This window comes from Misgurnus anguillicaudatus, chromosome 3 (genome assembly GCF_027580225.2).
Source record: "Misgurnus anguillicaudatus chromosome 3, ASM2758022v2, whole genome shotgun sequence".
NCBI lineage: Eukaryota > Metazoa > Chordata > Actinopteri > Cypriniformes > Cobitidae > Misgurnus > Misgurnus anguillicaudatus.
The window spans coordinates 35,843,603-35,867,107 of NC_073339.2; the positions used below are offsets into that span (position 1 = coordinate 35,843,603).

A 23,505-nucleotide genomic window follows, 5' to 3' on the forward strand; every position below is an offset into this window, starting at 1 on the left:
GAAATCCTATTCAATTATGTTGATTTAACTCTAAACTGAAGCAAATTTGCAGTGGCAGACTCTTTCTTAGCTTAACTGACAGATTGAATGCCATAAACCTCATCAAAACCACCAAAAGTTTGTAACTATTTGCAGTGTTTGTTAAAATGAGGCAGTGGTTTGGAAGTTACAAGTAATTTCTGCATTAGCCAAGTTCTTATTCTACTTTTTTTAGTTTGTGAGACTCAAAGCAGTGACATCATTAAAAACACATAGAACTTTTAAGTTGAATAAACTTATTTCACAGGTTTAAGTAGAGTTCACGAGTGCATCGTACTGTTCAGGTTTACAGTGTAATGATCTTCTGTATAGCACAGGTTAGATGTTACAACCTCACCTCGCTGACTTTAATTTTCCATGCCATCAGCATTTTCATTCACCTCTGCCTCAGACGGCTATTAGGCGGAGGAACGCGGCTTCAAACTTCCTGCCTGCAGCTTAATGAGGGACGATGATGAAGCTGTACTGGGAAGGATTATGTACTCCAAGTAGCTGATCCCCTTATTTATGTTTTAATAATTAAAAGGCCTTAATTCATTCGAGATTTATCATTTTATTGACTGGAGGGATCACTTGGAAGCCAATGAGAGACAAATGCAAAACAACATGTGAGCAAAGCCGCTTTGGATTGCTGCTGCGCATAAATATTTAAGGATTATACTCGGGCGTGTGTATAACATTTTGCTTATGAATGTAGGCTACACTTTTGGTAGGAATATTCAGTGGAATTAATGACACAGGAAATGAGGGGATCCAGAAACTTTTTCTTCAACAATGACTCTAAATGAACACATACTGTACCAAAATGCGTCACGCAAAACTCATATAAACAGACAGTCAAGAAAAACAAATATTGGTGGTAATATATGTTTGGGACTTGGACAATAATTATAGGGGGACAGGTAGCCAGGTCTATGGACACATGAAGTGAGGTATGAAGACACATAAAATGAGGACTATGGACACAGGAACCAAGGTATATAGATATAAAAAGGTCTATGGAAACAGGAAGTGAGTTATATGGCCATAAAAAGTGAGGACTTTTTACACAGGAAGTGAGATATATGGATACTGTAAGGTGAGGTATATGGACACAAGCAAGGTCTATGGACACAGCTTCAGAGGTCTTCGGACATAAGAAGTGAGGACTACATACACAGGAAGTGAAGTATATTGACACAGGAAGTGAGGTCTATGGACATACAAAATGAGGACTATTTACACAGGAAGTGAGGTCTATGGGTACAAAAAGTGAGGTATATGGACATAAGAAGTGAGGACTATTTACAAAGGAAGTGAAGTATATTGACACAGGAAGTGAGGTCTATGGGTACAAAAAGTTAGGTATATGGACATAAGAAGTGAGGACTATTTACACAGGAAGTGAAGAATATTGACACAGGAAGTGAGGTCTATGGACATAAGAAATTAGGACTATTTACACAGGAAGTGAAGTATATTGACACAGGAAGTGAGGTCTATTGGTACAAAAAGTTAGGTATATGGACATAAGAAGTGAGGACTATTTAAAAAGGAAGTGAAGTATATTGACACAGGAAGTGAGGTCTATGGACATAAGAAATTAGGACTATTTACACAGGAAGTGAAGTATATTGACACAGGAAGTGAGGTCTATGGGTACAAAAAGTGAGGTATATGGACAAAAGTGAGGTATATGGACATAAGAAGTGAGGACTATTTACACAGGAAGTGAAGTATATTGGCACAGGAAGTGAGGTCTATGGGTACAAAAAGTGAGGTATATGGACATAAGAAGTGAGGACTATTTACAAAGGAAGTGAAGTATATTGGCACAGGAAGTGAGGTCTATGGGTACAAAAAGTGAGGTATATGGACATAAGAAGTGAGGACTATTTAAAAAGGAAGTGAAGTATATTGACACAGGAAGTGAGGTCTATGAACATAAGAAATTAGGACTATTTACACAGGAAGTGAAGTATATTGACACAAGAAGTGAGGTCTATGGGTACAAAAAGTGAGGTATATGGACATAAGAAGTGAGGACTATTTAAAAAGGAAGTGAAGTATATTGACACAGGAAGTGAGGTCTATGGACATAAGAAATTAGGACTATTTACACAGGAAGTGAAGTATATTGACACAGGAAGTGAGGTCTATGGGTACAAAAAGTGAGGTATATGGACATAAGAAGTGAGGACTATTTACAAAGGAAGTGAAGTATATTGACACAGGAAGTGAGGTCTATGGGTACAAAAAGTTAGGTATATGGACATAAGAAGTGAGGACTATTTAAAAAGGAAGTGAAGTATATTGACACAGGAAGTGAGGTCTATGGACATAAGAAATTAGGACTATTTACACAGGAAGTGAAGTATATTGACACAGGAAGTGAGGTCTATGGGTACAAAAAGTGAGGTATATGGACAAAAGTGAGGTATATGGACATAAGAAGTGAGGACTATTTACACAGGAAGTGAAGTATATTGACAAAGGAAGTGAGGTCTATGGCTACAAAAAGTGAGGTATATGGACATAAGAAGTGAGGACTATTTAAAAAGGAAGTGAAGTATATTGACACAGGAAGTGAGGTCTATGGACATAAGAAATTAGGACTATTTACACAGGAAGTGAAGTATATTGACAAAGGAAGTGAGGTCTATGGCTACAAAAAGTGAGGTATATGGACATAAGAAGTGAGGACTATTTAAAAAGGAAGTGAAGTATATTGACACAGGAAGTGAGGTCTATGGACATAAGAAATTAGGACTATTTACACAGGAAGTGAAGTATATTGACACAGGAAGTGAGGTCTATGGACATAAGAAATTAGGACTATTTACACAGGAAGTGAAGTATATTGACACAGGAAGTGAGGTCTATGGGTACAAAAAGTGAGGTATATGGACATAAGAAGTGAGGACTATTTAAAAAGGAAGTGAAGTATATTGACACAGGAAGTGAGGTCTATGGACATAAGAAATTAGGACTATTTACACAGGAAGTGAAGTATATTGACACAGGAAGTGAGGTCTATGGGTACAAAAAGTGAGGTATATGGACATAAGAAGTGAGGACTATTTACAAAGGAAGTGAAGTATATTGACACAGGAATCAAGGTCTATAGTAGGGGTGGAACGGTACACAGAAGTCACGGTTCGGTTCGCACCTCGGTTCAAACGTCACGGTTCGGTTTAATTTCGGTACAATGGAGGGAAAGCAAAACAAAAATGCAGAAGGCAATTTTTTTTGTACTTAAAATAATCTTAAAAACATAGGTGTCCTTATCGTTGTTATTGTGAGATGTCATGAATATGAACTGAAATGCATTTAACATAATATCTCGTATAACAAAAATGTATAAACTTGTACTCATCTTTCATACAAAGATGGGTTTCAAATGTATTACAAACTATCTAAATACATTTTTAAATTACATTTTAGCACATTTATTTCATATTAATGTACAAGAACAAAAAAATTTAGGCTTGTAGGATGTATTAATAGGTGTGTAAGACTTCATGAGGCGCTGCAAGAAACGACAAGTGGATGACGTCAGAGTAACGCGAGAGCGATTTAAAATCAGCCTCCTCCTCAAGATTTCTCGCGGTACCGTGACGCTGATGCCGCTGCGTAAAGTTGAGCACACTTAAAAAACTAAAAGCAGCTGAACTCGACAGAACTGCCCTGCGTATGCCTGCGCTTTGTCCATTAATTGTATATAGCAGGACAATTTATCTCCTACTTCTCACCGTGAGAAATACAAGGTGTGGCGTGTGAACTGACTGAAATGTGTGTGTCTCATGGTGAATGCGTGAGACTTGAGAGCCCTGATTAGATGTACTTCCACTCACATACCCAACAACTGCTGAAAGCGCCGACACACAGTCCTCGTCTTTTCCACCACTCTCTCGCCTGTACTACTGTAACTGACTGGAAAAGTGAAGTTTTGCCAAACTTACGATCTTAAAGTGGACGGCGGATCCTCACCACCATTTGCCATACTCGCTGTCGCTGCTCGCTCACTCACTCACTAGACCGTCAACCTGACAAAAAACTGCAGAGTGCCAGAGAATGTAGACAGGCTCTGATAGAGCGCATACATAGGCGGAGCTCGGTTGCATCGGCGCCAATCAGAGCTTCAGAGCTAAAGCGGGGCTACAGATTAGCTGTCCCTAAAGAACCCGCGTATCTAACAGTAGTTCCGCATTACATTCATTATTTTGCAAGTTTTTTTAATTTTCATACCGTGTATTCTCCGTTTAAATTCATGCACCAAACCGTGACCCCCGTATCGATTCGGTTCGAAACGAATAAATGTACCGTTCCACCCCTAGTCTATAGGCACAGGAACTGAGGTCTATTCAACACAGGAAGTGAGGTCTATGAGCACAAGAAGTGAGGTATATGGGCATAAAAAGTGAGGACTATTTACACAGGAAGTGAAGTATATTTACACAGGAAGTGAAGTATATTTACACAGGAAGTGAGGTCTATGGGTACCAAACGTGAGGTATATGGACATAAGAAGTGAGGACTATTTACACAGGAAGTCAAGTATATTGACACAGGAAGTGAGATATATGTACACAAGCAAGGTCTATGGACACAGGAAGCAAAGTCTATAGGCAAAGGAAGAGAGGTCTATTGACATAGGAAGTGAGGTGTATGGACACAAAAATATCTATGGGCACAGGAAGCAAGGTCTATATACACAGAAACCGAGGTCTATGGGCACAAAAAGTGAGGTATATGGACATAAGAAGTAAGGACTATTTACACAGGAAGTGAAGTATATTGGCACAGAAAGTGAGGTACATGGACACATGAAATGAGGACTATGGACAAAGGAGGTGAGGTATATGGACATAGCAAGTTCTATGGACAATAATCAAGGTCTATAGGCACATGAAGAGAGGTCTATTGACACAGAAAGTGAGGTCTCTGGACACAGGAAATGAGGTCTATGGACACAGGAAGTGAATAATATTGACATAAAAGTGAGGAAAATTGACACAGGAGGTTGATGAGCACTTACCACTTGTCCGTTTTGAGGGTTTTTGTGTGCATAAGGAGGACCACGAATATGATTCCACATCTGACCTGAGGTCATGGCAAACACCACACACTGTGGAACAGACAAAAAAGCGAGGGAAAGATAAGTAAGGTGGGAAACAGTGATAAAGAAAAAGATTGATTACATCCTTACAGCCTGCAGTAAACATTTTTACACTGCCCTTAAAATCAATATGGTGGGTAACAAACTTTATCCTTTCCACCTTCAGCTTTCAGTGAAAATAGTTAAAGTACTGTACGTTTCAACAATTAGCATCCGCACGAAGGTGGGAAAAGCATGCAAATCAAACATAATATTCAAATCAGCTTATCATGTTTGGCCACCGGTGGTGACATTATGCCTTCAGCTTGCTTTTTCCCCTTGAGCTGTTGACCTCTCTTTTTATTACCTCATCACAGTGGCTGCAGATTCAATAAATAGAGCAGTTTTATGGTTAAAAACTCTATAAATAATTTTTAATCTTGGTTTACTCCACGGTCAGCTGATTTTATTTTATTAAAGTAGCTTATAAAGCAGTAGCAAAGTGTTGAGGTTGTTGTTGTTGTTGAAGTACTTTGAGGGCCGGGGAGAGCTGACCGTAGTACTGCTGCCAAGATATGCATTGTTGTTTGATCTGGCAGCTTTTCAAAAGAAACATGGCCCCAGAGTTTAGTTTAAATTAAAGCTTAATAATGATAGATTAGGCACCAATGCAGCCATGGCCCAGCCGGTCTTGTTGTAGATAAACTCCAGGTTGTTCCTGCGCAGATAGAGGAGCCCACCGACCAGGGACACCAGCAGAGCCAGAGCAATCGTCCCGGAGTAGTTGGGTGGGCGGAACACCCGAATCTGGAGGTGGAAAAACAGTGAGAATCAATTACTCACAGTAGATGCAATGAATTTTAACCACTTTAGCCGATTTAGCAGAACTGTGTAATTTTGGCATTTTTAGTGTCAACAAATGGACTAACAAATACTGTCGTATTGCATCTATTTTGATTAGTGACCTACAAATAATTTAAAATCGTAAGTTTCTTCTTCATTTTACACTTAATTTTTTTTGAAAATTCTAGGTTCAAACCATATGTCCAGCATTTTTCAGACGAACACATTTGAAGTTATTTTTGTAAATGTCCAAGCATATAATGGTAGAAAACAGTGATCAGATACAACTTCTGAAAAAATAATTGCACCATCTTTCACAGAAGTAATCCACATGGCTGCAAAGGGTTAATAAAGGCCTTTTGCAGGTAATCGATGTGATTTTGTTAGAAAAACTATAAATATTTTAAACATAAAATAAATAGATTCTGGTAACGACGCAATCTCTGACTAAATCTATTCAAAAGAGTCACTGGAGAACGTACCTATGGCAACTAAGCTAAAAGTTTTGCATGAATCGCGTGAATCCAAGTTGCCGTTGTTACTGGAAGCTAGTTATTACAGTTTATAAAGTTTGAAATATGGGTATTTTTTCGGACAAAATCACATCGATTACCTGCAGAAGACCTTTATTAACCCCTTGGAGCCGTGTGGAAAGTACTTCTGTAAAGAATAAATGCATTTTATAGAGTTTAAAATAAGCAGTTGTTCCCCAATCCCTTTTTCCACTATTATAAAGCTTGGAAGAGCAAGGACATTTACTGAAAGAACTCCAAATGTGCTCGTCTAAACGATGATGGACATTATGTATCTCGGATTGCATGAAGGTGAGTAAATCATGCAGTAACTCTGATATATGCAGTAACGCCGACACACAGCCCTCGTCTTTTCCACCACTCTCTCGCCTGTACTACTGTAACTGACTGGAAAAGTGAAGTTTTGCCAAACTTACGATCTTAAAGTGGACGGCGGATCCTCACCACCATTTGCCATACTCTCTGTCGCTGCTCGCTCACTCACTCACTAGACCGTCAACCTGACAAAAAACTGCAGAGTGCCAGAGAATGTAGACGGGCTCTGATAGAGCGCATACACAGGCGGAGCTCGGCTGCATCGGCGCCAATCAGAGCTTCAGAGCTAAAGCGGGGCTACAGATTAGCTGTCCCTAAAGAACCCGCGGATCTAACAGTAGTTCCGCATTACATTCATTATTTTGCAAGTTTTTTTAATTTTCATACCGTGTATTCTCCATTTAAATTCATGCACCAAACCGTGACCCCCGTATCGATTCGGTTCGAAACGAATACATGTACCGTTCCACCCCTAGTCTATAGGCACAGGAACTGAGGTCTATTCAACACAGGAAGTGAGGTCTATGAGCACAAGAAGTGTGGTATATGGGCATAAAAAGTGAGGACTATTTACACAGGAAGTGAAGTTTATTTACACAGGAAGTGAGGTCTATGGGTGCCAAACGTGAGGTATATGGACATAAGAAGTGAGGACTATTTACACAGGAAGTCAAGTATATTGACACAGGAAGTGAGATATATGTACACAAGCAAGGTCTATGGACCTTGGAATGCTTTTGCAGGTAATCGATGTGATTTTGTTAGAAAAACTATAAATATTTTAAACATAAAATAAATAGATTCTGGTAACGACGCAATCTCTGACTAAATCTATTCAAAAGAGTCACTGGAGAACGTACCTATGGCAACTAAGCTAAAAGTTTTGCATGAATCGCGTGAATCCAAGTTGCCGTTGTTACTGGAAGCTAGTTATTACAGTTTATAAAGTTTGAAATATGGGTATTTTTTCGGGACAAAATCACATCGATTACCTGCAGAAGACCTTTATTAACCCCTTGGAGCCGTGTGGAAAGTACTTCTGTAAAGAATAAATGCATTTTATAGAGTTTAAAATAAGCAGTTGTTCCCCAATCCCTTTTTCCACTATTATAAAGCTTGGAAGAGCAAGGACATTTACTGAAAGAACTCCAAATGTGCTCGTCTAAACGATGATGGACATTATGTATCTCGGATTGCATGAAGGTTAGTAAATCATGTGGTAACTCCGATATTTGGCTAGAGTACCTCTTTTAACTTTTGAAATTAAAGTGACAGTAGCATAAAGCATACTAATCATACTTAGCCTGGCACAAAAAAGCCTAAAAGAATTCGGATGGGGAATAAAAATGTTCTATTTCAATTTAAAGGTACTTTTATGGCATGATTGTAATTTTGCCCCTATTGTACTAATTGTATGAATCGTAGTACAGTATATTTACAATATATAATTGACTTTCAAAAAAAAAGTAGGGTAGAGCGGGGCAAGTTGTCACACTTTTCACACTCTCTAACATTTACTGAGCACCATACATCACATTGGTATACATCTCATACCAAATGAAAGAAGGAAGCCTTGGGCACATTTGTTGTATTAATTGCATTTTCATATCTTATATTATTACGTTGTAGACTGTTGAATAGAGAGGGTTCACTTGTGACAATTTGTCCCATCGGCTTTTTTGCCCCATTATGCTTTTTTACCTTTTAAGCCAAAAAATAAGAACTGTGCTAATGTCAGATTAGAGCAATCTTGCCAACATGTGAACACAAAGTTGACTATAGAAGAAGTCGTCACACAAAGTGCCTATTTGATTCTTGAGATTGAGCCTCTAGTGTTGGAATTATTAACAGTGTGACAACTTACACATGTGACAACTTACCCTACTATATAAATGTACATTTTAAACATAAGCACATGTAAGGTAGAATAAAAGCACTATACAGATCCGAGCCAGTATTCACAGTGCATCTTAAAGGGACACCAGGCAACGTTTTCGTGTTAATTAATCATCTTCGTAATATGGTATATGATTAAATGACTTATTACAGGGCGAATGAAGACTCTCTCGCCCATCCATACTGCCTGTAGTCAGAATATCCCACTTGCAAGTTCGGTGTATCGTACCCGCGTCCTTCAGTCTCGCAAAGTCTTAGATATCGCGAGAAACAGGATCAGTTTACGGCAAGCATCCCCAGCACAGTGGCAGGCCAACGAAACCCAGCTAGCGATTGTTGCAAACGTGTGTATAATGGTAGAGCCAGGAAAGATGCAAAGAAAAGGAAAAGAACTTCAGACCGAGCGAGGGCTCGCACACTCATTAGCATTGGTGTAGCTTTTTCAGAATGGCGAGAGCGGAAAGACAGAAAAGGATCCAAGTCAGATGCAGACCTCGCATTCATGCTTTTGTGCACTTTGTGTAACACTTTGATAATTTATTTGGTTGTACTTTCAATGCGTTTCGTTATTATCTGTAAATGTCTCATCAGCTGATCAGCTGGGTTGCTCGTGGTGAGGGAAAACAGTTCTTTTTACGACAGTGTGTTTGAAAGCATTCACTACCAGACACTAGGGGGAGCTTCGTAGAGAAAAAAAACTCAGGCTTGCCTGGTGTCCCTTTAAGGCTAAAGTAGCTCTTAACTTGATGATTTAGAAGAAACTCTTAAAATGAATAGGCGTGTCAATCCTAATTTTAGGACTCCTAAATTTTTGCTCTTATACTGCGTTCACACCAGCCGCGGTACAGGTGTCAAGCGCGAGTGTTTTTAATGTTAAGTCAATGTGAAGACGCCTTGACCCGCGTCTGGAGGTCTTGCGGTGCGAATGAGGCGTTTAGCGCTGCGCGGTAGACGCGATTCTGCCTCATTCGCGTGTCTAGTTCGCGCAAATTGAGTGTTGCCACGGGAAACGTGCGAGTTGAAAATTTTAAACTTTGGTGGAAAAACGCGCCGCGTTAACCAATCAGGAGCTTGCTCTAGTAGTGACGTGATTACAGGAAGCGAGTGGAGACGCAAAACCCCCTCCCATGACGCAAATTTCCGCGTCCATGTCTCGATGACTAGAATTTCATGCGCGAATGAAGCGAGTAAACTCAAATTGTTCAAGCGGCAAACTAGGCGCTGTAGACGCGATTCTGCCTCATTCGCGTGTCTAGTTCATGCGAATTGAGTGTTGCCACGGCAAACGCGCGAGTTGAAAAATGTTAACTTCGGCGGAAAAATGCGTCGCGTTAACCAATCAGGAGCTTGCTCTAGTAGTGACATGATTACAGGAAGCAAGTGGAGTCACAGAAGCCTCTCCCATGACGCAAATTTCCGCGTAAATGTCTCGATGACTAGAATTGCACGCGCAAATGAAACAAGTGAACTTAAACTGTTCAAGCGGCAAACTAGGTGCGGTACACACGATTTTGACGCCTCAAACGCAGCTGGTGTGAACCCACGGTAAGAGTATTTAAAGTTTTTTTTGTGCTGAAACTAGCTCCTAAATCTGTGAGAAGTTAGGGGTAGTCAAGAGGACTCCTAAGTCACCAAGACAGAGTCACAAACAATACTAAAATGGCTGTTAGCTTCTTTTGGGGCAAAAAGTAACAACTCTTTTTGTATCCAGTTTGGTTTTCTTTTATGTTTGCATGTCTTATCTTCTACGGTTTTTGTAGTCTTGAAGGTGTATTTGTGCTAAAAAGAGTTAGAGTGACTTTATATAAATATGATTCAGCACCATTTTTGCACGTGGTTAAGATGCATTGTATGTTTCTTCTAAAATACTGCATAGAGAATTATCTCAATTGATAGGTGCATTGAATGCCTTTGTGACCACATTATTTGCTGCATCGGTTGGCTATCCGTCCACTTTTTTATTCTCCTTCCTCAAAGCCTGATGTTAAAAGCAGACCCAGAGGGCTAGTAAGTCTAAGACGTATCGGATGCCCAGAATGTCCCATTTATGAGCAATGTGATGCGAGACCCAGAGGGCTGTAAACACGTTTAGTGCCTGACGTTCAAAGCCCTAATGTTTCCCTTCAAAACATGTACTACACCCTCTCCTGCGCTCTACGTGCCTCCAAATCAGATCAGATTAATCTGGGATAAAAATTGGTGGCTTCACCTATAATTCAGTCTACTCCAGGGGGTGGGGGAGCAATGCTCCAATCCGTGCGGATCAGTCGACAAAGACTAATAGCTACTTTAGCTAATGTTATGGTAATGAAGTAAACAGAGTAAAAAACAAACTCTTTTGATGAATCCATTATACTTGCCATTTCTCTACTCTACCCTATTGTTTAAGACGAATGACAATTACACAGACTCTTTATAAAACCAATGAGACTTCACAGTTTTTTATACTTGGCCAGAAAATATCATAGTTCACAGAAGTGTTTTTGTGCCTTCACGAACCCGATTAAGAGATGAATCAAAAGATAACAGGTCTGACTTGCTACGGGGAGAGGGTTTGCTGACATATGAACCCCTCTGTAATCTACATGCCGCTTTCTAATTGGAGATCGTTCGGCTGGAGGAAAATCTGCCTTAAAAATTCCATTTTTATTGACTCTGACATAACTCAGCCATTCCCAGAAGGTGATATATCCCTTTAGTGACTTATTCAAAAGTATTAAAGCTGAACCTGAGTCTTAATAAGGTGACTGAATTAGTGCCGACGCTCCAAGGCGCTCATCTGGAAACGCATTAGGATGCTGGTAATATTTTTCTCTGGAGAGAAAATCTATGTTAACATGATGGGAAAGTCAGATGTTATCCGTCTCCATTTACTGAAGGAAAAGCCCACATTTGGGTCTGCTGTGTAAGTCGGTTCTGCCTAGTTCCACCTTGAGGATCTAATGAACACCGGATACAATTTTTTATTATGATTCTTAAAGGATTAGTAAATTTTCTTTAAAAAATCCAGATAATTTACTCACCACCATGTCATCCAAAATGTTGATGTCTTTCTTTGTTCAGTCAAAATTATGTTTTTTGAGGAAAACATTCCAGGATTTTTCTCATTTTAATGGACTTTAATGGACCCCAACACGTAACAGTTTTAATGCAGTTTAAAATTGCAGTTTCAACGAAGTTTCAAAGGACTCTAAACGATCCCAAACGAGGCATAAAGGTCTTATCTAGCAAAAAGTTTGTCATTTTTGGCACTTTTAAACCACAACTTCTCGTCTATCTCCGGTCATGTGACGCGCCAGAGCGACCTCACGTCATTGCGTAATGACGGCTAAAGGTCACGTGTTACATATCGTCGCTGTCCGATGAAAACCACATATATCCATTTTGCAGATTTTGAGATTTTTCTACGGATTGAATGTCCAGCTTCATTTCCGTATACATTATGCGTCACATACCTAAATGGCCAATGAAAAGTTGTGAAATCATGTCATCTGATTTTCACGTATATCCATTTGGTGTCAAAGCTGTCAATCACGCCGCTATCTCCCGCCTGTGAAGCGTCTCGCCGGTCTCGTAAAGTTTCATCGAAGCTCAGCACTGGATATAGCCGAATAAACATAGCCTGGGGAGACAATATCTTTCCTTCATCGAGGTAAACGTTCCCCCTGACACCAGATGTACGTCTAGGAGTGACTAAATTACGGTAGGACTGTGCAAACAAAATATCTGTCTAGCATAGTGCTATTTACACTGGGGACATCCCACCGCTTTTTTGAAGGCGTTTGGTTAAAATGTTCTGAAAATGTTCAGGTTTAAGCGATGCTTAAGACTGGTTTTGTGTTCCAGGGTCACATATGTTGCGTTGTATGCTTATGGAGTTATCTTGTACATGTGTAATGAAATTCAATGTAATCATTGACTAAACGCGCTGCTGTTTTCTATGGTATGGTGCTTTGGCATTGTTCGGTTGAGCTGGTGTTGCAGGGACTGTTGCATGTGTGCAGTCGACATTGAGGGTTTTATGTGGAGTATTTTCTTGTTGTTGACTGGCCTAAGCTATGCCCATTTTTGATGCGCCGTTATTCAGTATTTTTCCCGTCCTGCTGTAATGTTTTTTATCTGATCTTTTGTCCCCACCACTTTTCAACACAAAGTGACGCCCCTGCCGTGTAGCATTACCATGTCAGTGTATTGATTCATTGTCCCTTCATAGCTTGCAAGAGACATTTAATACACTTATAATTAATATTTAATAAAGTAAGCGTATTTAACTACGACGTTGGCTATTTAATAAACTGAGCATATTCATCTGTCAATATAAAACGCGACTTGGCCATTCTAATTAATGATCGGAAGAACACGTATCGACCATTGTTACTGTAAAATATGCACCTATGTCCATTTAAACTCAATTTTGGTCAAATGTGGATTATATCATTACATTGGCAAGAATATGGTTACATTTAAAGATGCCGTACCAAGTATGACAATGCTACATTCAGCTGCTTTTGATATACAATGTTTTTTTCACTTCCCGAAAAGTAACCGTTTTGGACATGACGTGAGTTTCATCGGGCAGCGACGATATATAAACACACATTTGCGGACCATTTTAAACAATGAACTGACACAAAGACATTCATTAGTATCATTCCACATACAACGACGTCGGAACGGTCCTCTTTCTTCACACTTGAAAACATTGGGGCGTAGATTCGCAAAAGTCCTCCATGACCTCTTGACATGATGACGTATTACGTGAGGTCGCGCTGGCGTGTCACATGACCGGAGATGGACAAGAAGTTGTGGTTTAAAAGTGCATATTTTTATTTTTCTTGTAAAAAATGACAATCATTTCGCTAGATAAGAACTTATGCCTCGTTTGGGATCGTTTAGAGTCCTTTGAAACTGCAATTTTAAACTGCATTACAACTGTTAAGTGTTGGGGTCCATTAAAGTATTGCATTTATTTGTGCTCACAGTTTGATAAATTGTTCTTATTTTTATAATCGACTGCTTATTTGTCTTTAACAATATTTTAAATTTATATGAGCCTATGGTGTCTTAACCTAATTTATTAAGGTTACATGTGCAAAAAAGAAAAAGAAAAAAAAAAACAATAAATAGTTCCAATTAATTTTTAGTGCTTTTGTGGTGTAACATTAACAATTTTGGACGGGCAAGAAAAATCAAACATTGGTACAACAGGGCTAGTAGAAAATCCTTAGCACTGACAATGCAGTGTTATTACTATACTATACTATAGTATTGCTATGAATATATTACTGTAAAACTTGGGGAATGCAACAAAATGTATGGTACAGTTGTCAGGTTTAAACTGATTGAATGCGAGACATCAATCTTCTCCATTCAACCAGACAGGACTTGTGTGGTGCTCAAAGGCTCAAATGGACTTGAGACTGAGTGATAAAACATTACAGCTTCTTCTGGACACCCAATGACATTAAGACAGAAAGAGACCACCTGAAGGCCATGTAGAGCCTTTTTTAGTAACTTTTATAGACAGATGTACAAAATAATGCATCAGTCTATGTAAAAAAATTGTGCAGAAAACACACAAAAAAAAATGGATAATGGGTACACACTGTGATTTAAATTTCTGTTGATCTAAAATAACAAGCAAGAAAAATAAAGTAAATAAGCAAAGCAGAATCGAGTTAATTTGCTACTAAGTGCCTCAAACAAAATTAAAAAGTCTTATAAAGATTGAAAACTTCACTGAACGACTTCTGGAGAGGCCATGAGTTTGACATCTGATGCTTAAACTAAAAGCCAGAGTATTGTATGTTTTTTTTTACGTTTACGCGAATGTATGCGCACAGCTGAACACACAGCCTTGCAAAGTATAGTTTATTTAACTCGTACGTGTACGTTGGATGCATGTGCATTGGGGTACATACTACATACTACTGTACGTACGCACATGCGCGACCTACGCATACAGGGCTTCAAAAATCCGACGGTGTGCTTACAATCCGCACGCACTCTTCTGATACAAAAAAATTTGTCAAGCGGACACACAACCCGTACACTTTAAAAAAATAGACTATAATGTGGCCTTTAAAGACATTTGCAGTACTGTATATAGTTTTTGCATGAGCGCAGACGTACCTGCACATCGGTGCGGTCTGCGATCCACTTTGCCAGCTGCTCGGAGGCAAAACCAATCCGCTGGAGGTCAAAGGTGTCCGCCCTCTTCGGCTTCCCTTTGGCTGGGAAATGCATGAATGTGGGGGCAGAGTTCATGTTCAGCTGATGGACAGGACAGAGTTGGATAAGAAGGGCGGGAGATAAACAAAGAGTAGTGAAGAGCAGAAGAGAGCATTAAACACAGGAGGAGTGATGAGGGGAGGGAAGGGCGGGGAGTGATGAATAGAATAGAGACAAGAGCACAAAAACATTAATATCTACTAATAAATCAATAACGCAGCGGGAACAACGTGATGCATATTGCAGAGATTTCTTTTAGGAAGGGGACGGGAGCAATTCAGGAGCCTCCAGAGGGAGGTGAATTACCCACAACAAGAATGAATAGCTGAAAAGAGAGAGCGAGAACAACAGGAAGGTGATTACAGAAGAAAGTGGAAATATGCGAGTAGTCAAAGAGGAGAAATAATGATAGAATGAAGAACAGACAGACGAAGTCTTAAAGGAATAGTTTTGAAAAAAGAAAAATGGACATTCTGCTAACATGTTATGTATTTCATGAAGAAAAAATAGTAAGAGGATGAAATGACATGACATATGGGTGAGTAAATGAGGGAAAATATGGCTAAGTGATATTCGTGTAATTACATATAATTTTAATCATGGGGTGTAATCGCTGGTGAGAAAATTTGTCCCTTAAAAACATCGGGGAGCATTAATAACTAGCACCTCTAACACACATCTGTTTATTAGCATGCTAATGGACTGACTAATACCGCTGTCCTCATGCTCTGGATGAAAACACATCAAATCAACATTAACCCACACGTCCTCCAAGAAATGGGTTTGGTAGTGATGTGTGTGAGTTTGGATAAACAGAGGCAGTCTCGGTTCCCAATAAATGTTAAATGGCAGCTGCGCTACATTTTAAGCATGCAAAATTATTTTGAACCTTGCAATGAATATGGACAACAGGGTTCCTGTTTTGAATAAAGAATAAATTGTGAATAAATCAGAATTTTTAAACATATGCCTACAGGTATGTTTCCACGTTTTAGCATTCTCATGCATATGAAGTCAGGTGAATTTATTATTTTATTTGCGGTGTGCATGATGAAAAAGAAATAACCTATTCAGTGATGTTTACATTTACCTCTAATATGCAAAAACAGATTTTTTATTGGAAAATGTTATATTGCTGAACTTTGCTTTAATCCAGAGCTAACTAACAAACAACGTCTCTACGAAGCAACAATTTATGCTGTGGGGGTTCAAATCTACAACCTTTGAATTTACAACTCAGTTTAAACAGAAGGTCACATCATTATGTCAAATGCAGGAACCTTATAATCATGGACTGATATGTTAGTGGCTAAAGATATGGCAACACAAAGATGGCTACTACCATTCTGCCTTGAGCAATCTAAGATGCTTCAGGGGAAGTGCACCTGTAAAACTGTGGCAGGGTTTCTGCAGGTTTCATTAAGTCAAATCTACGACTTTTTAAGACCATTATGAATAAACTGAAGTCCAATTTTACAGTCCAGTGCGCATGCGGCCATATGTTTTTAAAGGGACATTTCACTTTTTGGAAAATATGCTCATTTTCCAGCTCCCATAGAATTAAACATTTGATTCTTACTGTTTTGGAATCCATTTAGCTGATCTCTGGGTTTGGCGCTAGCACTTTTAGCATAGCTTAGCACAATCCATTTAATCTGATTAGACCATTAGCATTGGGCAAAAAAAACAAAGAGTTTGGATATTCTTACTATTTAAAACTTGACTCTTCTGTTGTTACATCGTGTACTAAGACCGACAGAAAACTAAAAGTTGCGATTTTCTAGGCTAGGAACTATACTCTCACACTGGCGTAATAATCAGTGACATTGCTGATGTAACATGGCTGCAGCAAGCGTAGTGATATTATGCACTGCCCGAAAATAGTCTGCTTGTTTACTTTTAATGGTAGGGGACTATATTCGGTCTTAGTACACGATGTAACTAAAGAAGAGTCAAGTTTAAAATAGGAAAAATATTGATACGATTGATACGTTATTTTTGAGCGCAATGCTAATGATCTAATCAGATTCAATGGATTGTGCTAAGCTTTGCTAAAAGTGGTAGCGCCAGACCCGGAGATCAGCTGAATGGATTCCAAAATGGTAAGAATCAAATGTTTAACTCTAGGGGAGCTGGAAAATGAGCATATTTTCAAAAAAAGTGGAATGTCCTTTTAAGATATTACGAGACAGTTGAGACTTTAGGATGAAGTTTTAAGAAATCTTCAATGATGAAATTGTATTGAACAGCGTATAACAAAGCACTCCAGACATCTCCCCAACTACATTGGGACTGGATTTTGGTGGGTTAACATAAACAAATGTCCAGTTCAATCAGATAAGACTGCTTCGACAACTAACAGAAATCTTTTATGGCTGACCTCTGAGAAGCTGAGAAGAAGGGGACATTTTGATCCTTTCAAACCCTCTGATCCGAAGCCAGGGTGATCTTTTGATTTTCAATTTTTAAGACCCCGCCGAAACCCTCACATAAACTAGCTGAAAATTCAGGTAGCTCATGTGCATCTAATCTGCTAGATTCGTGGGATATCTTTATGATATCTTTAACCTTCTATATGATCACATGTTCCTGTAGCTCAGTTGGTAGAGCTTTGCATTGGCAGTGCAAAGGTCAGGGTTGGATTCCCATAAAACACACATACTTATAAAATGTTAAACTTGAATGTACTGAAAGTCAATCTGGATAAAAGCATCTGCCAAATTCGTAAATGTATGTTTATCAGCCAATAGGCATAAATCACAAATTTCAAGCAAATCAATTTCAGTAATGCTACTCTAATTGCCTGTCGTTACCTGTACCTCAGATACAGCACTGCAGGCATAAGTGTGTAAGACGTCACTTTGATCAAGCTTCTTTTCAGCGGGAAAAGTGCAGCAAGATAGCTTCGTATCAGCGTTTGTTCAATTAATGTGCGTGTTCTGTGTCATAAAGATTTTCGTCTCTGTAATTCGCCTCAGAGAAGTGTGACATTTCATTACATCAAAAACAGACAGGGAGCTATTTTCCATTTGAATATTCTTGCTGCATTAAAATGTAATGCCTGAAGTTGTCAGTCAAAAGCACTATTCGGACGGGATTAGTTTTCCAAACAACGTTTGAGTTTCAACGTGCCCCCGAGGACGTCTGCGATTTTATGTACCGATTTGGACGGGATTAAAATGATGCAGGCTATTCCAGAGATGGGAGTGTCTGTTTCATGCATTTGGGCGTTGCAGAAGAGCACGTGCTCTAGATACGCGTGTTTGTAATGTTTAATATTTTGCTTTAAATGTAAAATTATGACAGAACATGCAATTTATTAATTTAATTTTAACAAATAAAAAAAAATACAAATCCTACTAAAGTAACGTTAACCTACGTGTTTTATATAACTGTCTGCTTATAATAAACCCAAAGAAATGAAGAAATAATGATTAATAACAATTTATTATCTTTATTAATTAACATTACCTTTCCGGAGTTGAACAACTTTGAACAGAGTTTCTTATAACGTTAATGATATTACAGTGTTTAGTCATAACAGTGTATGATATTCAGCTCGTCTTGATTTAATTACTTTATTTTGCAGAATGCGAAAAAACATCCATATCTGAATGAATGGGACTCAGGAAATACAATATACGCGCATTAGTAAGATCTTAAGGCAGATCACGTTGGCCAAAACACGAAATGAACCGCGTTTTCAAAAGATATTGCGGGCAAACACAGACATTTGCATCCGGACGGGATAACATTTCTCAGAGGACCTCTGAGTTCGGCGAAAAACAGTAGGTAAATTGCTCTGGAATTCTTACGGAGGTCGTCAGAGAAAAACACAGACATGGCCGATTCGGACGGGATTAAAAACACAGAGGACCTCTGAGAAGCACGATTTTCTCAGAGGTCCCCCTGTAAAACGAATCCCGTCCGAATAGGGCTAAAGTCGAGATATTTTGTGTATGAGTGTATAGGAACAGACCAATGTGAATACAAAAAGTAAAAGTGGTAACACATTATAATTTATGTATTATTGTTTATTATTACATTTTATATCTAATGAATGTTTTATTCTGATTGGTTGAGAAATGCTCCACGGGTGTACATTTTTTTTTTTTTGTAAAATGCACACCTAACCTTTAAAGGAAAACAGCACTGTTTTTTAAATATTTTACTATGTTCTTAGACTGTTACATGGCTTTTTTTATGCTAATAAAAAATGAGAACTATATTGTATGGTGGAAGAGCACTTATTTTGCAGCACTTCGACCTTTAAGTGCTGTTCCGCCATACAATATAGTTCTCATTTTTTTTATCCGCGCATTTTATTTTGTGCCAGCATACTTACTCTTGTAAGACTCATGTAACAGTCTTTAAATAGGAAAACATTGAAGTGTTTGGTGGCTTCTATATTCATCCCTGTTTGGATCCTAAGGAATGAATGAGGCTAGGCTAAATGCTAACACATTCGCAACGCGCTGTACAACAATTAAGTGCACGCATTGAAAAAAGATAGGTATGCATTAATTCGCCTACAGTATGTTGGGGTAAGAACATGGTAAAATATAAAAAAATGTGTTTTCAATAAAAATGTGGTGTTTTCCTTTAAAGAAGTCTTAGAATAACCACCAGAGCAATGTTTGTGATAACCATGGTATAAGATGAATATATGACTCCTTTAAATAGTTTGAAAAAAATGGACATCTCAGTATGTTCTTCGCATTGTCGGGCCATTGAATTATTTGAAAATAATGGACACCCAAAGTGGTAATGTGGCACGACGCGAAGCTGAGGGTGTGCATTATTTTCAAATAATTCAATGGCCCATCATCAATTATTCATTACTTATACCAAGGGGCTGTTGAATGCTTTATTTTGATTGGTTGAGAAATGTACCATGGGTGCACATTATTTTACGATAAATGCACCCCTAACCTGTCAAATGTCTTAAAATAACCACCAGAGCAATGTCTTAGCAATGTCTGTGGTAACTGTGGTAAAAGCAGAATAACTAAATGGCCCGTTGAATTATTTAAAAACAATGCACACCCTCAGCTTCGCGTCGTGCCACATTACCACTTTGGGTGTCCATTATTTTCAAATAATTCAATGGCCCGACGTCAATTATTCCTCACCTATACCAAGGGGCTGTTGAATGCTTTATTTTGATTGGTTTAGAAATGTTCCACGGATACGCATTATTTTTCGATAAATGCACACCTAACCTGTTAAATGTCTTAAAATAACCACCAGAGCAATGTCTTAGCAATGTCTGTGGTAATCGTGGTATAAGCGAATAACTAAAAATAATGCACACCCTCAGCTTCGCGTCTGGCCACATTACCACCATGGGTGTGCATTATTTTCAAATAACTCAACAGCCCATCGTCAATAATTTTTTACATAAATTGTTTAAATGATCATCCATTTCTAATCTATTTTGCGGGGTTATTCTACTAGGTTATTACTATGAAGAAGCCCCCAACCCCCTATAAAGTTCACTCCTGAAATCTGCCATCTTTGCCAAAAATACCAAAAATTATATTTCGGGCCTAGTTAAATCATGGGTCTTTAATATTATTATGTTTCCAAGTGAACAGGCAGACAGACCTGATGAAATTCATGCAGTTATGTGGGAAAAGATAAAGAAGTGGATTGATTACCTGCTGAAAGACGTCAGCCCCTTCATCGTAATCCACAACCGTAAAAAAGAGTTTGTTAGAGAAGGCCGAAGAGTATCGCCAGGAGTTAGCCAACACCTGGTATTCCTCATTAGCCTGCCTGTAACAGACATTTTCACAAGTAGGGAGACAAAGTGAGATGTAAAACGTGAACGCGAAAATAAGATATTATTCATTAGAAGGAAGCCAGCAAACAGCATGAAGGCAACAAGAATGAATTCATTAGATGAGTGTCATCACTGTTACTTTTTACAATGATTGCTTTGCAATGCACACGGGGAAGACAGCATAAATAAAGGGAGAAAATAAGCCAATGACAATGCTGATAAATAGCGATCTGTCCTTTGCAGACGGAACGTATAAATCCACTTGCTAGTTTCTAGGAATCCTTATGTCTTGTAAATTAATTTTCACAAAGATTTGACAATTAAAAAGATGTATGCTTATCCACCTGGACTCTCACAGCAAAAATATGCAGGTGTACCCACTCATATGAGTTTAAAAGGTGGAAAGTGTCTGCAAAAGCTATTTAGCATCAATAAAGTGTACTTATAAAACATCAATAAAGAGCGCTCAAACACTCTGCAGGGGGTTAAAACAAACATGCTTAAATGCGCATTAATGTTTAATGCTCTGCTGAGTGTCCAGTTTCGAAAAGGATTGGCCGAGCTGAAGTTAACTGATCTGTCATTGAGACTTTACTGCAGTCGAAGCTGCTCGGAAAGCAAAGTCCTTCAGAACAAAACGGCGGAGAGAGTGAGAGAGTGAGAAAGAAAGAGAGATCAAGGGTAAAAGATGGAGGAAAAAGTGAATATACATAAACATGCGAATCGAGTAGACGGCAGATAATTAAAAAAGCATTACGGGTCACGTTGAAAGGGTGACTGGGCGTCTAAAGGTCGATCCGCTTTAAATTAACTTCCTCTATTTTGGTAGCACACTCGACTGGTCCAGTACGTTATCTTTATTCAATAAAGCCGGTAGATCGGATGATGTAGTCAGATGATAAGTAGATTTTGAATAGCACTAGTGGGAGAAAGGTTCAGTCTCAAAGGCTTGATATTCAGCTGAGGAACAAGATCGTATGGGCACTGAGTCATTTTACCCGACGTTGGAGGGATAATGAGGGTGGAGATGGATGTGAGGGTGGGTGGATAGAGGGTAAGTAGCTGTCTTGGAATAAATAGATGGAAAGGATATATGGGGCGGAGGCTGCCGGGGAACAGACAGATGTGGAGGGTTTTCCGGTGGCGCTCCGGGACGGCTCAGATGTTTATCTAAGTGTATTACTGTTGTAAATACAGTTATACCAATGGACGGGTCCTGATGGATGTCTCACCTGCAGACAGAACATTGTCTTTGAGGCTGTAGAGCGGTGAACATCACGATGACGGAGTAGTTCCGGGGAGGAGCCTTGACGAACCGGCGGAACTTATCTCCGTTCATACGGATCACGGAGCGTCGGGAACTCCACTCCATCATCTGCTCCACTTTCTCCGCCAGCATGTTCTGGAACAAAGAGATTGCAGAAAAAAAACATTAACCATCACATCTGCCTTTTACATATACTGTCAGGTTATAAAGCTGTGATGATCTGCATCGGTATATTTTAGCAAAGGATAAAAAATATCTGTAAATGTCACCATTATGAAAAAAACTGTTTTTTTAAAAAAAACTGTTTTGGTTAAAGGAAATTGCGGTGTTTGTAAAAGAGCACCCCCTAGCTGCAGCGTAACTTTCACAACCTTGTGTAAACTTACAGAATGACAAACATGCATTTACGTTAACTTACAACTATAAAAATATCCAATAATGCAAAGGTATAAAAAAAGACATTAGTTCTACAAAGGCAGCATGGTTTAAAGGTCCCGTTCTTTCTGTGTTTTAGAAGCTTTATATTATGTTTACAATGCGCAATATAAAATGTATTTATGTTTCACGTGTAAAAAAACTCTGTATTTTTCACACAATTTACTTCACACAATCTGTATAGCGCTGTTTTCACTGTCCTAAAAACGAGCTGATGTCTTTCGTGTCCTATGAAGTTCCTCCTTCAGAAATACGTATCGAGATCTGATTGTGTAGCTTGTTTAGTGTGTTGTGATTCAACAGCAGCTTAGCAGTGCCGTTTGAGCTTAGCTGGCGACTGACGTATTCCTGTGGGCGGAGTTTAGTCATAAACTGTTTTATTGATGTCATTCAACCGCGAAGTATAGGGCTGTAGTCGAAACCGGCCGATTGTTGTAGGCTTTGAAAGGGGAATTTTGTTAAAGAAAATATATCGCCTGGCAGTGAACTTTGAGCTTTATCATTTTGCAAATATTATTTATGCTCTAACAGCAACATTACACACTAACTAAAAGTTGAAAAATGGGATCAGGAAGAACGTGACCTTTAATAGTGTTAGGCAAGACAAACATATATGTCAGGAAAAGCAATGTCTGGTCACACGCCAGTATCCACGGCATGTGTTTGGCAAGTTGTAAGAGTCACTGTCAAGTCCAACTAAATTCAGTTTAAAGGATTACTCAACTTTCATAAGAAAATTTCCTGATAATTTACTTACCCATTTCTTTATGTAATACGTAAGGTTGCAGATGCACATCCCTGAGCAAGTGAAAAATGAGAAGTTGTGGCTAAAAAGTACTGATTTTTGGCAAAAATGGTGATTGTTCTGCTACATAAGACCCTTATGCCTTGGTTGGGATCATTTAGAGCCATTTGAAGCTGCATTAAAACTGCAATTTGGGCTTTCAAACTATTGGGTTCAATTGAAGCCCATTATATGAAGAAAAATCCTGTAATGTTTTTCTTAAAGGGGTCATAGCGTGAAAATGTGACATTTCCATGTTTAAGTGCTATAATTGGGTCCCCAGTGCTTCTATCAACTTAG

At 38.8% G+C, this 23,505-nt stretch overlaps 1 protein-coding gene across 2 annotated transcripts in view; it reads right to left on the reverse strand.

The window, feature by feature from the left end:
• The window catches only part of tusc3 (tumor suppressor candidate 3), a 112,764-nt gene that overhangs the window by 57,248 nt on the left and 32,011 nt on the right, over nucleotides 1–23,505 (reverse strand). For both annotated transcript variants that reach the window (XM_073865784.1, XM_073865790.1), the window contains exons 2-6: nucleotides 21,952–22,121; nucleotides 20,595–20,712; nucleotides 14,836–14,976; nucleotides 5,783–5,923; nucleotides 5,057–5,146 (exon numbers count right to left, since the gene is read on the reverse strand). In XM_073865784.1, the coding sequence (XP_073721885.1) occupies nucleotides 5,057–5,146; nucleotides 5,783–5,923; nucleotides 14,836–14,976; nucleotides 20,595–20,712; nucleotides 21,952–22,121 (660 nt within the window). The remainder of the gene's footprint in view (nucleotides 1–5,056; nucleotides 5,147–5,782; nucleotides 5,924–14,835; nucleotides 14,977–20,594; nucleotides 20,713–21,951; nucleotides 22,122–23,505) is intronic.